Source organism: Mustela nigripes, chromosome 1 (assembly GCF_022355385.1).
Source record: "Mustela nigripes isolate SB6536 chromosome 1, MUSNIG.SB6536, whole genome shotgun sequence".
Taxonomy (NCBI): Eukaryota; Metazoa; Chordata; class Mammalia; order Carnivora; family Mustelidae; genus Mustela; species Mustela nigripes.
Window position 1 is genome coordinate 235,746,034 of NC_081557.1, and position 15,858 is coordinate 235,761,891.

The following is a 15,858-nucleotide window of genomic DNA, read 5'->3' on the forward strand; positions in this document are numbered from 1 at the left end:
ATCCACTTAAATCATAATAATTAATACCCACTCCCACCCCCTAGTGACATGCTAAGAAATGTATCAGATTGCCATTTGCAAGCAGTTTTCTGCAAGTGGCTCTTTAGGAATGTGCTAAATCAAAAACCAAATTGGATGTAGAAGTCACTATATTTTGCTGTTTTTTAAACACCAACTTTTGATACTTAGAGACATCTTCAGAAACATGTAGTTTTCTGTTCAGTGGGGAGTATTGGAGCATAATTATTATTTTCATTACTTTGTGTCTTAGAGTTACTTTTGCTTGTTTAAAGTCCATTTTGAATAGCAGGTACTTGATTGATGGTGTTTCAGAAAGCTCAGAAGTCAACACTAGCATAGTGGCTAGTTGGTAGTAGTGAGCTGATTGAAAAACTGCAATTGAAAAATTGAAACCTACCTGTAATTTTTACTAATAGTTGTGGGCATTCCATATATCCTTCTGCTTTATTTTTTATTTTTTGAAAGATTTTGTCAGGGGGAGAGAGAGAGACCACAAGCAGGGGGAGTGGCAGGCAGAAGGAGAAGCAGACTCCCTGCTGAGCCTGATGTGGATTTGATCCTAGGACCCCGGGATCATGACCTGAGCCAAAGGCAGATGCTTAACTGACAGCCATTCAGGAGTCCCTGCAAAAAGAATTTATTTAATGATTTTATTGATTTTTTTAAAATAAAAATTGAAATATGCCATTACTACCTTCAATGACTGGACTCTCTGGGTTTACAAACTAAAATTTGGAAAATTTTGCATTAGCTATATGAGTTTTATTCTTTGAATATCTTGTGTTTTCTTTTTTGGTTTGGCTTTGTGACCTAATTATATTTTGATAATTTTAGAGAACTTTGCAACATCTTTTAAGATAAGAGTGGTTAAAGAAGAGGTAACTTATACCATGAAAAAGTTAATGTAGTTGCTAAATACATGACTTACTAAGTCGACTCTGGGGAGAGTCTCCTTTCCTGAGAAGAAGGGTTAAAAAATAGGGATGCCTGGGTCGCTCAGTGGGTTAAGCTCTGCCTTTGGGTCAGGTCATGATCTCAGGGTCCTGGGATCGAGCCCCACATTGGGCTCCCTGTTCAGTGGGGAGTCTGCTTCTTCCTCTTCCTCTGACACAACCCCTGCTTGTGCTCTCTTGCTTTCTCCCTCTCAAATAAATAAATAAATACAATCTTTTAAAAGAAAAGACAAAAAATAGTGCATCTCACTTTCTGAAGAAAAAGCCTATATTTTTCTACTCTTTTTGTGTTTTATTTATTGTCTAACATCTTGTAGGCAAAGAAATCAAAAGAGACTGAAGACATATCAAGTGAACCATCTTTCCAGGATTTTGAGTACCCAGAGTATAATGACTACAGAGCAGAGGCTTTCCTGCACCAGCAGAAGAGGATTGAATGCTACAGCAAAGCAAAAGAAGCTTATCGGATGGGGAAAAAACACGTTGCCACATTTTATGCCCAACAGGTAAAGAGGAAAACAGATTATTATTTCTTTTATTGTCATTTATGATATCTGATTAATCTTAAAGCAGGTAATACTCTTATTGTGACTAGATTAAGTTATTCTGGGGCATGTAGATTATATAAATGACATAAGATAGCCTAATATATAAGAAATGTATGGTTCTGAGAATTTCCTCTCTGTTGAAATGCTCAGTTTCTATGGTTGCTTTTGCATTTATGGCTCACATGAATTACAGTTTATTCTGTCAGTCCATATTTTCTTTTAGGATAAAATATGTCATTTAGCACTACTTCTAAACAGATACAGGTTTTCTGAAGGAAAGACAACAGAATGTTAATATTGACCATGTCAGAGTGGAATTATGGGGGACTTGTGCTTTCTAGCATGTTTGAATTTTTAGTAATATATCACTTTTAGGTCCAGAAAAAGAAAGTTGCATTAGTATCTTTCAGGGAAGTAAAATTTTGACTCAGGCTTATTGGACATAGTATTATAAGAAACCTATCTGATTTCCTTTTTAGCTTTGTGGTTCCAATATGGATTGCTTTTTGTCATTGAGTGGAGAAAGATAAACTGGTATAACCTCGTGAGCCCAAATAACATACCTTGAGGGATGGCTTCAGGAGTAACCACAAGATGTTGAATGAGATCAGGATTATTGAAGGATAACTAATGGAGCCTTCTTGAGATAGGCGATGTTTATTTAAGTCTTCCTCTTCTATGGTTTTTGGATTAGGAAATCTGTTAGAAATGATGATTTAGTATTTTAAGAACTACGTTACTGATTCACCTAAATTCACCTAAACTTTGGTGCCTTCTTGCATAGGCCACTGCATTATTTTAAATTTTAGATTTGTTGTTCCCTCTTTTGTCTTACCTTTTATTTGGGGCACTGTTTATTTCCTCACTTGTCTTCTAAGTAGCAAATAGCAAAAGTGTTTACTGGTGGTCTATTTAAAATAAAAGGGTAGCCTCCATGAGCAGAAGATGAAAGAAGCCAATCACCTTGCTGCTGTGGAGATTTTCGAGAAAGTCAATGCCTCCCTGCTGCCACAGAATGTTTTAGACCTCCATGGGCTGCATGTGGATGAAGCTATAGAACACTTGATGACAGTTTTACAGCAGAAAACTGAAGGTAAAACTTGCGGTAATGACAAATTTAAAATGGAAAATATGGGGCATCTGGGTGGCTTGGTCATTAAGCACCTGCCTTCGGCTCAGGTCATGATCCCAGAGTCCTGGATCGAGCTCTGCATCAGGCTCCCTGCTCAGCAGGAAGCCTGCTTCTCTCTCTCTCCCACTCTCGCTTGTGTTCCCTCTCTTACTGTCTCTCTCTCTCTCTGTCAAATGGATAAATAAAATCTTTTAAAAAGGAAGTAAATAGAAAATATGTTTTTGCTTATATTAGTAAACTTGCCAATCAGGAGATTCTCAGTTCACCGGCTGAGGATATCTGTGTCATGTTTATGGATATTTGTATTTAGAATCATGCTTCAAGGGGACCTTCTTGGAAAACTCATTGCCATAGTCATTAACATTTTCTTTTTATTTCCATATCTCATATTTTTTTGTTTCAAGTTTTTAATTCTTGTTAGGTGACTCCCTACTTCAGTTTTATTTGTATTCCTTTGCTGTATATTAAAGGGGGGGCATGGTATAATCTGAGAATCCTCTGTGACTTATAAATGGGACCTTTCAGGAGTATCAGACATCTTTGTTCAGTGGACATTTATTAAAGCTAATGAATGTGTATTAGATGCCAGTTGTTCAATAGGTGTTCAGTAAAATGCGGAAGTAAAGTGACGATTTTTACAGAATTATCACAGAAGGCAGGCTTTCGGAGTGTGTGCATTATGCGGTGCTCCCTTTCTCCCTTTCTGCTTGTATTTTGTCTTTGCAGGTTCAGGAAAGGCCACTACCTGCCTCTTCTCTAAGTTCTACCTCTTCCAAGGGGTTTGGATGAGGATCTTTTTCCATTCAGTGTCATGTACTTCATATGCATTAAATTATCTTGTTTCTTTTTCATTATCATTTGGATAATGGTAGCATTTAGAAAAAGTCAATCTGTTTTAGTTACTCCAGACTCCAATTCCAGAAGTCATCTTCTTTTACCACTACTAGACTATTTTTGAATTCTGAATTTGGCTTTTTCTTTATCTTCCATTTTATTGTGGAGACATGGGAGTCCATGCCCCAGGTATGAACTCCATAACCCTGCCTTGTCTCTGATAGCTATATTATTCTGGTTAACTTATGCATATATGATATTACATATATAGTATTTATAGGGAGGCTTTATACTTTATGCAAGTTTATCAATGTATCATTTTAAGTTTATCAATTAAATCCTTGATGAAATATGATTAATATAGAGGTTGGAAATTCATCTGTTTACCATAAAAACCATGTTGAAAAGCTTACAGTAATATAATGAAACACCTGTGTCCCCATGAATCCAAGTAACAAGTGATAACATTTTACCAGGTATACTTTACATTTTGTTTTTACTCTTCCCTTTGTAGTCTTTCCAGGTATTTTTAAGATTTTTTTTTTTTAAAGTAATCTTTACACTAAGTGTGGGGCTTGAACCCACAATCCTTAGGTCAAGAGTCGGTATACACTACCAACTGAGCCAGTCAGGTACCTCTGTTCTTCCCAATCATTTTTTCTTTCTTCCTTATCTTTCTGGTGGAAATCAACATCTTTCAGTTTGGTTCCTGTCTAGTTTTTAAAATACCTTTACTATATGTACATTCATCAATAATCATTCTGTAGTATTTCTTTTGTGAATTTTAAGAAATAAATGTACATGGTTTCACACTGCCTTCAACAAAACTGTTTATTTTCACTCAGCATAGTTTTCAAGATATACTCATGTTGATAGTATCATTTTTTTATTGTAACCGCTGTATAATATTCTGAGTACATCATAATGTATCCATTCCTCTACTCACATTTAATTATTATGTCACAGTGAGCTTTACTTTGCATATCAACATGTGTACTCTTATTGCTGTCTTTTTTCCTGGATTTTTTTTTTAAAGATTTTATATGACAGAGAGAGATCCCAAGTAGGCAGAGAGGCAGGCAGAGAAGGGGGGGGAAGCAGGCTCCCTGCTGATTAGAGAGCCTGATGTGGGGCTCGATCCCAGGATCCCAAGATCCTGAACTGAGCTGAAGGCAGAGGCTTAACCCACTGAGCCACCCAGGAGCCCCTTTTCCTGGCTTTTTATGTTGAAAAATTAAGAACCCATAGAGAAGTTGAAATAATTGTATAATAGACAATTGTAAAAGATATATCTTTTACCCAGATCGATCAGTTGTTAACCTTTGGCCACATTTGCTTAATCTGTTTAAAACTGGTTTTTGCTGAACTATTTGAAAATAAGTTGTTAACCACTGTGGTACCTTACCTCCAAATACCTTAGCATGTTTATCTCTTGAGAACAAATGCATCCTCCTACAGAATCACAGTACCATTGTTACTTTTAAGATATTTAACATTGTTTTAACAATATTGTCTAATATACAGGCCACATCCACATTTCTCCAGCTATATGGAAATGTCTTTTACAGCTGTGCCATTTCTTCCCCCTAAGCCAGGATCTAGTCAGACATTATATGTTCCAGCTGATTGCCCTGTGTCTGTAGCCTGCAGTAATATAGAAATAATTTGGGGCACCTGGCTAGCTCAATCAATGGAGCATGTGACTCTTGATCTCAGGGTCATGAGTTCGAGCTCCGTTTTGGGTGTAGAGATTACTCAAGAAAAAATAGGAATAGTTACGTTGCCTGTTTTTTTGTCTATGTTGACATTTTGAAGACTCCTAGCTTTTGGTAGATTGACCTACAGTTTTGTCTGATTCTTTCCTCCTGATTAGATTCAGAGTATTTTTTTGGCAAAAAGACTACATAGGTGATATTGAATTATCCTTGATAAATACATCAAAAGCCATAACGTGGTCATTTTGGCCCATTATTGGTGATGTTAAGTTTGATTTCTTAGCTCATGTGGGACTCTGCTAGATTTCTCTGTGTAAATATACCTTTTCTTTCTAATTAACTAGTAGTTTTTGGCAGCAAGGAGCCTGATGTGGGACTCGATCCCAGGGCCCTGGAATCGTGACCTATGCTGAAGGCAGTCGCTTAAGCAACTGAGCTACCCAGGCATCCCTTAACCCTTTATGTTGCTAGTGAGGATGTTAAATGGTGCAGCCACTATGGAAAAGGTTGGCGTTCCTCAAAAAGTTTAACCTAGAGTTACCGTATGAACCAGCAGGTTCTGCTCCTGGTTATGTACACAAGAGAATTGAAAGCACAATTCATTCACACACAAACGTGAATGTTCACAATAGCCAAAAAGTAGAAACAACTAAATGTCTATCAGCTGATAAAAGGGAAAACAACATTTGGTGTATCTATTCAACGGAATATTATTCAGCCACAAAAAGAAATCAAGTAGTGATACATCATGCAACATGGATGAGCCTTGTAAACGTTTTGTGAAAGAAGTCAGGTACACAAGGGCCCCTTTTTATATGATTACCATTCATATGAAATGTTCAGAATAGACAAACTAATAGAAACAGAAAGTATATTAGTGGTTGCTGGGGCTAAAAAGTATGGATTGGGAGTGACTGCTCAACAAGTACAGAAAATTTCTTTCTGAGATGATGGAATGTTAGTGTTTATGGTTGCACAATATTATACTAAAAGCCACTGAATTGTACATTTTTAAAATCATGAGCTTTATGTTGTATTAACTGTATCTTAATAAAAAAGATTACAAGAAAAAAAGTTAAATAACTTGTGTAATGTCAGACCCAAGATACAAAACCCTTTCTGACGCCAGGCCTATCCTTGGGCGTGTTGCCACCTGTGATAGTCTGGAGTTGCAGCGAGTCACCACCAGGTGGTAGTATTGTTGAACAGAAATACATCCAGGGGACAATCTGTGGCTCTGCCCTCCATTACTTTTAGTAATAAAAGGGGATTGTCAAACTTGGGAGTGAATAACAAAAGAAGTATCTGACCTTTATGTGCCTTCTGGTTGGACTGTGCATCACAGGCACCCATGAAGTTTTTACTACTTTGTAGGGATTTACAGGGAACAGAGGAACAGGTTAAATAGTACCATGAGGATACATACAATCAATGCTGTGAAAATCTGGGATAAATAAAGTTTTTTTTTTTTCTTTAAAGATTTTTTTTAGTTACTTGTCAGAGAGAGAGAGCACGCACAAGCAGGCAGAGTGGCAGGCAGAGAGAAAAGCAGACTCCCTGCCGAGTAGGGAGCCCAAGGCGGGTCTCAGTCCCAGAACCCTGGCATCATGACCTAAGCTGAAGGCAGCTGCTTAACCTATTGAGCCACCCAGGTGTCCCATAAATAAACCAAATCTTTCAACAAATTGTAAAGAAAAACCCAGGAGGAAGGAGAATATTTAGATTAAAAGTTACTTCAGAAATATATCAATCAAATGCAATGTGTGGACCTGTTTTCAACTGTGACTTAAGCAAACTACTGTAAAAACATTTTGTTGAGGGAAACTTTTAGCCATTTTTAGAAGCATGATATTAAGGAGCTATTTATAAGATATGGTGGTGATATTGTGTGTGTGTGTGTGTGTGTGTGTGTGTGTAAGAGTCCTTTTTGAAATATACACAGAAATATTTACAGATTTAAGAAATCTGAGCTGGGCTTAAAAATGAGTTAAATAGTTTTTTTTTTTTTTAAGGATGTTAAATTTAGGAATAGCGTGAAATTTGGGGACCTCTAAACATAAACGTTAATTCATTCAGTAGCCATCCTTTGAATGCCTACTTTTATCTGAGGCACGCAATTTAACTGTGGAACATTTTCAGAACAGTGAATTTAAAAATGAGGTGGTATAAATGACTGCCCTAACTGATAAGGGGAGCAGCAGTGAAGGAGTGATGAGAGGGAATTATTATGGGAGTTGAGGTTTTTTTAAAAATAAACTTTGTAATATCACATCTATGAAGAACAGGGCACAAGTAACAATTGTATAGCATAAAAACTCTTCAAAGTGAATATCCTGTGTATGTAGCACCCAGGAAGAGTTGAATTTTGAACAGAACACTGCTTGAAGTAATGGGTATGGACTAGAGTAGAAATGGAGATCTTGGGGCGCCTGGGTGTCTCAGTTGGTTAAGTGTTTGCCTTTGGCTCAGGTCATGATCTCAAGGCTCTGGGATCAAGCCCTGTGTTGAGCTTCCTGCTCAGCGGGGAGTCTGCTTCTCCCTCTCTCTCTGCCCCTCCCTCTCTGCCCTGCTTATACTCTCTCTCACTCAAATAAATAAATGATGTCTTTTTAAAAAAGGCAAGAAAGAAATAAAGAAATGGAGATCTTAAGCAAAAAAGGAATTAGAAATGCAAGGGCAACATACCCTCTTAAAATTTTGGGCTAAATATTGCCTTGGAGATAGGAGACTTGAAAAACGGTGGATCTGCTGGAGTCTTAGGGCAACTTAATGAGCAGAATATAGAATATTTATATTATGTATATTTTATGCTAAAGGTAAAATTTGTGCTGTTTATGATTGAGGAACAAATATTTATTAAATTCATTAAGTCAACTCTTACTTAACACTGTTTTTGTTATTTTATTGTAGCTGTTACTTACTTTATGGATTTATACATTTGATTTTCACCTGGTCATATCCAGAGCAGGATCTATATTCTTACAAGAGGCCTAGGCTCATTTAATATTTAAAAATTATCTCTTTAGAAGAGTTTTTTTAAGGTTTTTTTTTTTTTTTTTTTTGTAATCTCTGTACTCAACATAGGCTCGAAACTCACAACCCCGAGATCAAGAGTCACATCTTCTTCCAACCTGAGCCAGCCAGGTTGCCCTTAGAAGAGTTTCTTAACAATTATCTTTAACAGTAAGACTGTATCCCATTTTCCTGATAAGGAAATTGGCACAGATAGGCTAAATAACTTGTCCATGGTCATACCATCCAGCCATTAACAGCAGAACTGTTAATCAGACCAAAGCTGGCTGGCTTCAGAATATTTAATTAAAAGGGTCATTGTGAAGATTTTTTTTTCTTTTTTAAAGATTTTATTTATTTATTTGACAGTCAGAGATCACAAGTAGGCAGAGAGGCAGGCAGAGAGAGAGGAGTAAGCAGGCTCCCTGAGGAGCAGAGAACTGATGTGGGACTCAATCCCAGGACCCTGGGATCACAACCCGAGCTGAAGGCAGAGGCTTAACCACTGAGCCACCCAGGTGCCCCCATTGTGAAGATTCTTAGTTAATAAATTAAGTTGCCTTAAGCAGTGCCTCACTCCAGGTGTGTAACAATTGTAAGATATCATTAATATTGTTATTGTCATTATCATTATTTTAGAAAGAAATTCTGGTAGGACACAGAAATCTCCTTCCCCATAGGGGAAGAACTTTCACTTGTGTTTAGGTGGATGAGTTGCTTTGAGGCTTCTGTACTTAAACAGTATAGATGAAACATGGATTTAAAAACCTCAATTTGGGGGCTTTTTGAATTTATAAATATCTAAATCCCCATGAAAATAATTCCATATGTGTTTGAATAGTTCAGGTTTGTTTTCTATTGAGAATGTAACATAAATGAATTTTAACTGTTCCAATTCCTGTTGTAACAGAATTTAAGCAGAATGGTGGGAAGTCCTATCTGTCTGTGATTACGGGGAGAGGAAACCACAGCCAAGGAGGAGTTGCTCGCATCAAACCAGCCGTCATTAAATACCTCACAAGCCATAGCTTCAGGTGAGTATAGATTTCTGTTATTGATAATGGCAATTGCCCATATACAGATAGTAAACACTAGTCATGTGCTCAGATGGTTTATTAAAATAGTTAACTAAATTTAACCACCTCGTATTAGCCACAAGTTTATGCTTAAATTATGATACAACATTCCCTGATGGATATATGATGTTCAGAAAACCAGAAATGAAAGACAGATGTGTTTCTTGTTGAAGCAATCACTCGACAAAACTATTTCTATCATAAATTCAAAATATAACAGAAAGTATAATTGTGTTTTTTTGATCATGTATTATCCAAGATAGTGAGATTATATGTATCATAGTTTAAAATTACTATTTATGCGTTTATAGATTTCGGAAGGAGTTGGGGGTTTCTACTAAAATATGATTATATTTTGGATTTTTTTAAAGTTTAGCAGAAGCATCCAGTCACTATGAATCTATACATGTCCGTAAATCAAGTGTTGTAATGATCTTAACTAACGAATATGACATGTCCTTTTTCATTAAGTGATTATTATTCAATAACAGGAAATGACAAGTAAAGTCTTAAGAATAAGATCTGTTGATGGATAGATTCCCTGAGGATGTTTATCATTAAGTACCAAACCTCCCCTTACTTCTAGTTTTAGTTACATTTATGCCATGTAATAAAATGTCGTTTGGCTACATTATAGGAAATGGTAACATTAATGCTGAGCATGCGAACAGGTGACATTTCAGAGTGTCTGTTAAAAAAGTAGTTGGACTAGAACATTATCATGTTGGAATTAATGGGCTATTGTAGAGACTAGTGTTTTTTAAATTTCACATTAAGGGCTTGGAAGCATTTCACGGCCTGAGGAATCAGACTTACGATTATGTTAGATATTTCTTTTTAGTACTCACTTAATGCGTAGAAATAATGTAATGCGGACATCAGCTTATCCTTCAGACAATATGCTCTTCCTTCATGAAGGTCAAATTCAGGTTTGAGAGTTTTGAAAAATCTTAAATAATTACTAAGTTAGGAGTAACCCCTAGCTTTAGGATTCTTTATTTTTACAATGGATTGAAGGATACATAAGCATAGATATTGGTCCTGGATGATTGACTTAATAAAGGAGAATACTTTGATAGTAAATATTGTATTTGGCATAGACACTTGGAATTGATTACATGCATGATATACTCCTTAACCATTCTGAGGTTTTTACCTAAAATAAGTCTTTTTCATTTCTTTAGGTTCTCTGAAATTAAACCAGGATGCTTGAAAGTCATGCTAAAGTAAAATAAACGTCCTTGACTTAGACGTGTGAAGGTTTGTAGGTTAAACTTAGTTTTATTTGCGGTAAATTTAGTCATTTTTACTGTAAACATGTGTTTATTAGAAATGTCCAGTTATAGTAAAAACATTATGATGATGTTTTTCAGAACTCGAAAAAAATAGTTTTTTACTGAGTCAAATGCCAAATATGTTGTCTGTTATATTAAAGAGAATTTTTATTGATTATAAAATGTCTAAGAAAAGTATTAGCTGCTGTTTCGAAGTTTGAAGTGCTCTGACTCTTTCTCAGAGAAAAAAATACCTTTGTATTAATTGTTTAACATTTAGTAATATCCTAAAGGCATCTTTGAAAGGTATTTTAAAGTGCTTTGAGACCTGGTTCATGCCCATCAAAGCCTTGTATTAAAAGGAGTAGAAGTAGTAGTAGTAGTAGTAGTGAAGAAAAGATAATCTAACAAAAACACTTGAATACTTTTTGATTTCAAAACTAAATACAAAAAAAAGTTTCATTTTGCCATATCTTACAGGAAGGAAGGCATGCCATTTGCACTTTCCTTGGTCTTGTATATGATCTTGATCTCTTACCTTTTGTTTGTGTGTGTGCATTTTCTAGGAGGAAAGTTGGAGCTTGAGATTATATTACAGTTTTATGCCTTCTGTAGGCAGAAAAGTTTTTAGAGAAGGAGAAATGGTTAGATAATCTACCAAGTATTGGTGGCTTATAGAACTGCTTCTAGAGCTGTCTGTGTAAATGGTATTTAAGACGGTACTAAAGAGCTATATTTTATATTTGAAGCATATGATTTCTAAAGTGCAGTAGGTTAAAGTCCTCTATTAATTTAAAGCAAATATAGAAGACATTTTTGATATAATCTTAAAAGGAATCTTTACAATTTGAAAGTTTTTTACCCTTGTTTTTAAAATGAGCCAGCTTTTTGAAGGGAAACTTTGATTGACTTCTTGTGTGTGTGAGCTAAAAAGTCCCGTTAGTATGTCAATTATAATTTCATTTACGCAAGTTTAATGTGGTAAAGTATAATTTTCCAACATGAAACAATGGCTTATTGACTTTGGATATGGAGACTGTTTCCAACATATGTAATTTAACAAATGGTTGTGTTGCTTTTTGATAAGCTTAAAAATCATTTGGATCAGGAATTACAGGGTCGAGCTGTTCCTGAAAGAATCCTGAATTATAGAATGGTTTCCCAAAAGAACAGACATTTTAATGAAAATAACTCAAAAACATGTTTTTATATATCATGAAAGCATGCTTTTAAAAGAGCTATATCATTAAATTTACTTCCTCAAAAATAAAAATAAATTTATTATTTAGAAGTACTTAGTGAGTGGTATTGAAATATTATTCTTATGTTTGATAATAATTTGTTTAAAAAAGAAAAACCAACAGTTTAACATATTTTTTGTAACGTCTAGAAGAGTTATATAAATTAAAAATAAAGCAATTCATTTTAAGAACTTATTATGAAACTACAGTTGTTAGTGAAATAAAATATTTCTATGTATAAATTAATATGATTTAGGAAATGTGAATAACAGTGCTAAAACCCGGAGTTATTCGAGTGTGTACAGCTGCATACTAGCTTTCCATGTTTTTATAGTTCCTCACCCCGTTTAAGAAAGTGTCGCTTTTGTGCACTTCAGATAAATTTATTTGTGTTATTGTAATTATGATTAACATGGGAGCAATAAAAATGAACAAGGGGTGAGGTATTTTGTGGGCAGAAACCAAATGAAAGAGGTTACGTTTTCTGCTGTACCAACCTCAACTTTAGGCTTTATTTTGGTATATCTCGGGTATTTTTCTTAATCATCATTTGTAAGTATTTAGGCAAATTTTGAGCATCTTGTGTTTTTATGAAGTTGTTTAATTCTAAACAGACTCCCACCCCACTGTCTAGCATAGTTTAAACAACATAATTATGAAAGAAAATTTTATAGTTGCTCTTTTCTTGTTTTGTTTGCCCGTTTCTAAATCCTGCATGCCAAAGGTTCAGGGCTTATCAAATTCTTCCCTTGCTTTCCAAATCCTGTGTGTCATAAGTAAAGACAGTGTGGGGATTATCGAAGTTTTCAGGTATTGGTGTATTTGTGCTAATCCAGGACTCATTAAAATGGCTCTTTGCAAGTGTATCGATCTTCTAAAAGTATAACACTTCTGTAGTTTGGAAGGTTTTAGTAACAATTAGTTTTTTTCGGTAGTCTCTCACTTGTATCTACCAGGAAAAAAAAAGAGAACTAATGTGGAAACCACAGTGGAAGTAGGTTGGACTGAGGAAACTCTTTAACAGTATTTTCAGTTCATCCACTTCCTTACTTCAACGTGATACTTGGAAGCATGTTGTCTTAGATTTATTGGCTGTCCATATAGTTCTGTAGTTCTGTATTATTTTCAAGTTGAGGTTTCATCACTTTATTAGTGTTTCTACACTATTTGCAATTCTATGGCCTTTAAATATAGGACGTATTATATGGTAGAAAATCTGACTTATACTTTAAAGTGTCTTGCATATTATAACACATTTTGAAAAGAAAAGTTAAACAATTCTTCTGTTGGATTGTTTCCAGTCCTTATTTTGGTCTTTCTCTTTTTAAATTAAAATGTTTTGTGTGTGTTCTTAGAAAAAGAAATGTATAATAGCAAGATTGGTTATTTCTGAGCTGGATATTAGAAACTTTGAGACTCAGGAAATTGCTCTGACAATGTTTTAACTGCTCTCAATTTAAGAAAATGACAAAATCTATAAAAAAGACACAAAAATAACGTGTGCTGTTTTTTTTTCCAAGTGTTTTTTCCAAGTGCTTTTCCATTGTGCAATGAGGTAAAGTTTGGTAGTTTTCTGTGGAGTGGTTAAATATTGCGTATTTTTATTTACATGGTAAAGAGAACAGATTTAAATGTTTGTGTGGCCAAAAAAAGTGTCATTTAAAAGGTAAAGTAAATTTATGTAGAATGTATGTTAATGGTGCTTATTTTTAAAATGTAATTGAAGTTTACATATTACTTAATGCCTCTACAGAATTTAGTAGAGAAACAAGGCTGGCATACATGTATATCCTGGAGAGCCTTTTGTAACTTAACATTATCTAATGAGAAATTTTATTATTTTCCTTAAAGTTGAGCAGTTGACTTTTATGGTCCAAATGATGAACCTGTTACTAGCAAATAATTGAATTAACGGTGAAACTTCTCATTAAAATATAATATTGCAGCTATCAGTTGGAGAATATATTATAAGATTTTCAGACAGTGTATCAGAAATGTAATGTTTTTATTTGTACTATAAAGAAAATGTAATTTTGCTGTTAACTCTGTACTTTTTTATTGAAAATGTTTTATAACTTTGCTTTTAAAATTTCTTATGAAACCATTTGCAAATTACATACTTAATTTAATAAAATACTTTAGCCACAGTCCAGTGTGAGGAAATCCTTCATTTGATGTGGTAAGGTTAGTGGTTTAAATATTAAAGTGTGTCTTTATATGTAACTTTGTAATTTCAAGGAAAAGAAAAGGGTCATAAAACTTTTATTTCTGTACCACAACTGTGTTCTTAAATTATTTTGCTATAGTAAATTGGGGTCCATTTTTGAACTAGATAAATGGATTAGCTAGGTTTGTTTTTTCACACCTTTGTGTCTTTTGACTGATAGCAAAATTAAGAATTGGCTCTAAGAAACTTAAGTAATACTTTAATCAATATTAAAGACTTGTGAACATTTATTCACTCCAAAGCAGAACAATTCACCCATTTACCAAGGACTGCAAAATATCTCTTCAACAAATATTTATTGAGCACTCGTTACTGGAGATACAACCTGAGACCATTTCTCCCCACAGGTATCTTATAATTCCAGTCAGCTATCCCTGTGTAGTTACTTATATTGTGAAACACTTCCATATAGGTTATATTTTAAGGCTCAAGAGAATCTTATTACATTGTGTCTTACAAAGTCTTAGGGAAGGTGATCCATTGGCTCATTAAGTGCAGAGGTAAGACTTGAACCTGGGTTCTCTAACTCCAACTATAGAGGAGTTACATTTTCATAAGAATAAAAATAATTACTTTGAAAGAAAGAATATCCTATTACCCCCAACTAAGAGAGATGTGGCTACACAGTACATGTGTTTGAAAAACTGCCACTTATAAATCTGTCTTCCTCCCTTATACAAAGGAAGCTGGTATTGTGGGTTTTTCCCAATAACAAACATAAAAGTTCATTTTTCTCCTCATATAAAATTCCAGAGCTGGGGACTGCAGGACCAATGGGTGTGCTCTTTTCCACGGAGTTTTTGGAGATCTGGGATCCTTTTATTTTAGCTCACCACTCTTATCATACCCCAGGTGTGGTCATCGATTCCTAAACCAGGGTAGTGGGTACCTCGAGCTCTAATAATCACATCTGCATTCTGTTGGAGGAAGGACAAAGAAGAAAGGAGCAGTGGGCAGGGGCCAGCGATCTTTTGTAGAAGATTTTTGGAAGTTGCCATGCAATACTTCCACTTACATCTTATTGGCTGGAACTTAGTCATGTGGTCATATCTATCTGCAAGAGAGGCTGGGAAATTGTCTTTATTTCAGTCTACTATACGTTCAGCTAAAATTTGGGCATTCTCTTGGAGGAAAGAGAATGTGCATTAGGGGAATTCATGGCAGTTTCTGCCATATCATTTTTGACCATTGTTTGCAAATAATGTGAAAATCAGTTCTTGTTGCATTCTATCAACATATCTTTGTTGACGATTACCCTGTGGTAGGAATAATAAAAAAGGAAATCACAGTCTATTTTAACTTAAATATTCAAATAATATTACTAACCAACATGGATGATTAGGGTGGTGTTTCCTGAAGGTTTAAGCTGGTTGTAGCAATTTCATAAAATAAGACAATAAAGTTTGCTGCATTGATTAACTCTTCTTTTTATGATGGTTTCTTTGTAGCATGTGATGGTGTTGGATGGCACTTTGCCCACAGCTGACCTCTCAGAATTGAGAGTCAGTCCTCTTGAACCCTGTCACTACTTTATCCATGACGTTTTTTTGATAGTCTAAATCCTTTGTTGTCATTTCAACAGTCTTCACAGCATCTTCACCAGGAGTAGATTCCATGTCAAGAAACCACTTTCTTTGCTCATCCAGAAGAAGCAACTTATCATCTGTTAAAGTTTTATGGGATTACAGCAGTTCATTCACATCCGCAGGCTCCACTTCTCATTCTAGTTCTCTTGCTGTTTGCATTATATCTACAGTTATTTTTTCCACCAAGGTCTTGAATCCCTCCAGGTCATCCATGTGGGTTGGAATCACCTTCTCTCAAA

General features: G+C 35.1%; 1 protein-coding gene across 4 annotated transcripts in view; it reads left to right on the top strand.

Moving 5' to 3' along the window:
* Window positions 1–14,079, top strand: part of N4BP2 (NEDD4 binding protein 2) — an 83,783-nt gene extending 69,704 nt beyond the window's left edge. For all 4 annotated transcript variants that reach the window (XM_059382797.1, XM_059382787.1, XM_059382790.1 and 1 more), the window contains 4 exons: window positions 1,292–1,480; window positions 2,447–2,615; window positions 9,126–9,249; window positions 10,476–14,079. In XM_059382797.1, the coding sequence (XP_059238780.1) occupies window positions 1,292–1,480; window positions 2,447–2,615; window positions 9,126–9,249; window positions 10,476–10,521 (528 nt within the window). In that variant the 3' untranslated portion in view covers window positions 10,522–14,079. The remainder of the gene's footprint in view (window positions 1–1,291; window positions 1,481–2,446; window positions 2,616–9,125; window positions 9,250–10,475) is intronic.
* The last annotated feature ends 1,779 nt before the right edge of the window (window positions 14,080–15,858 follow it).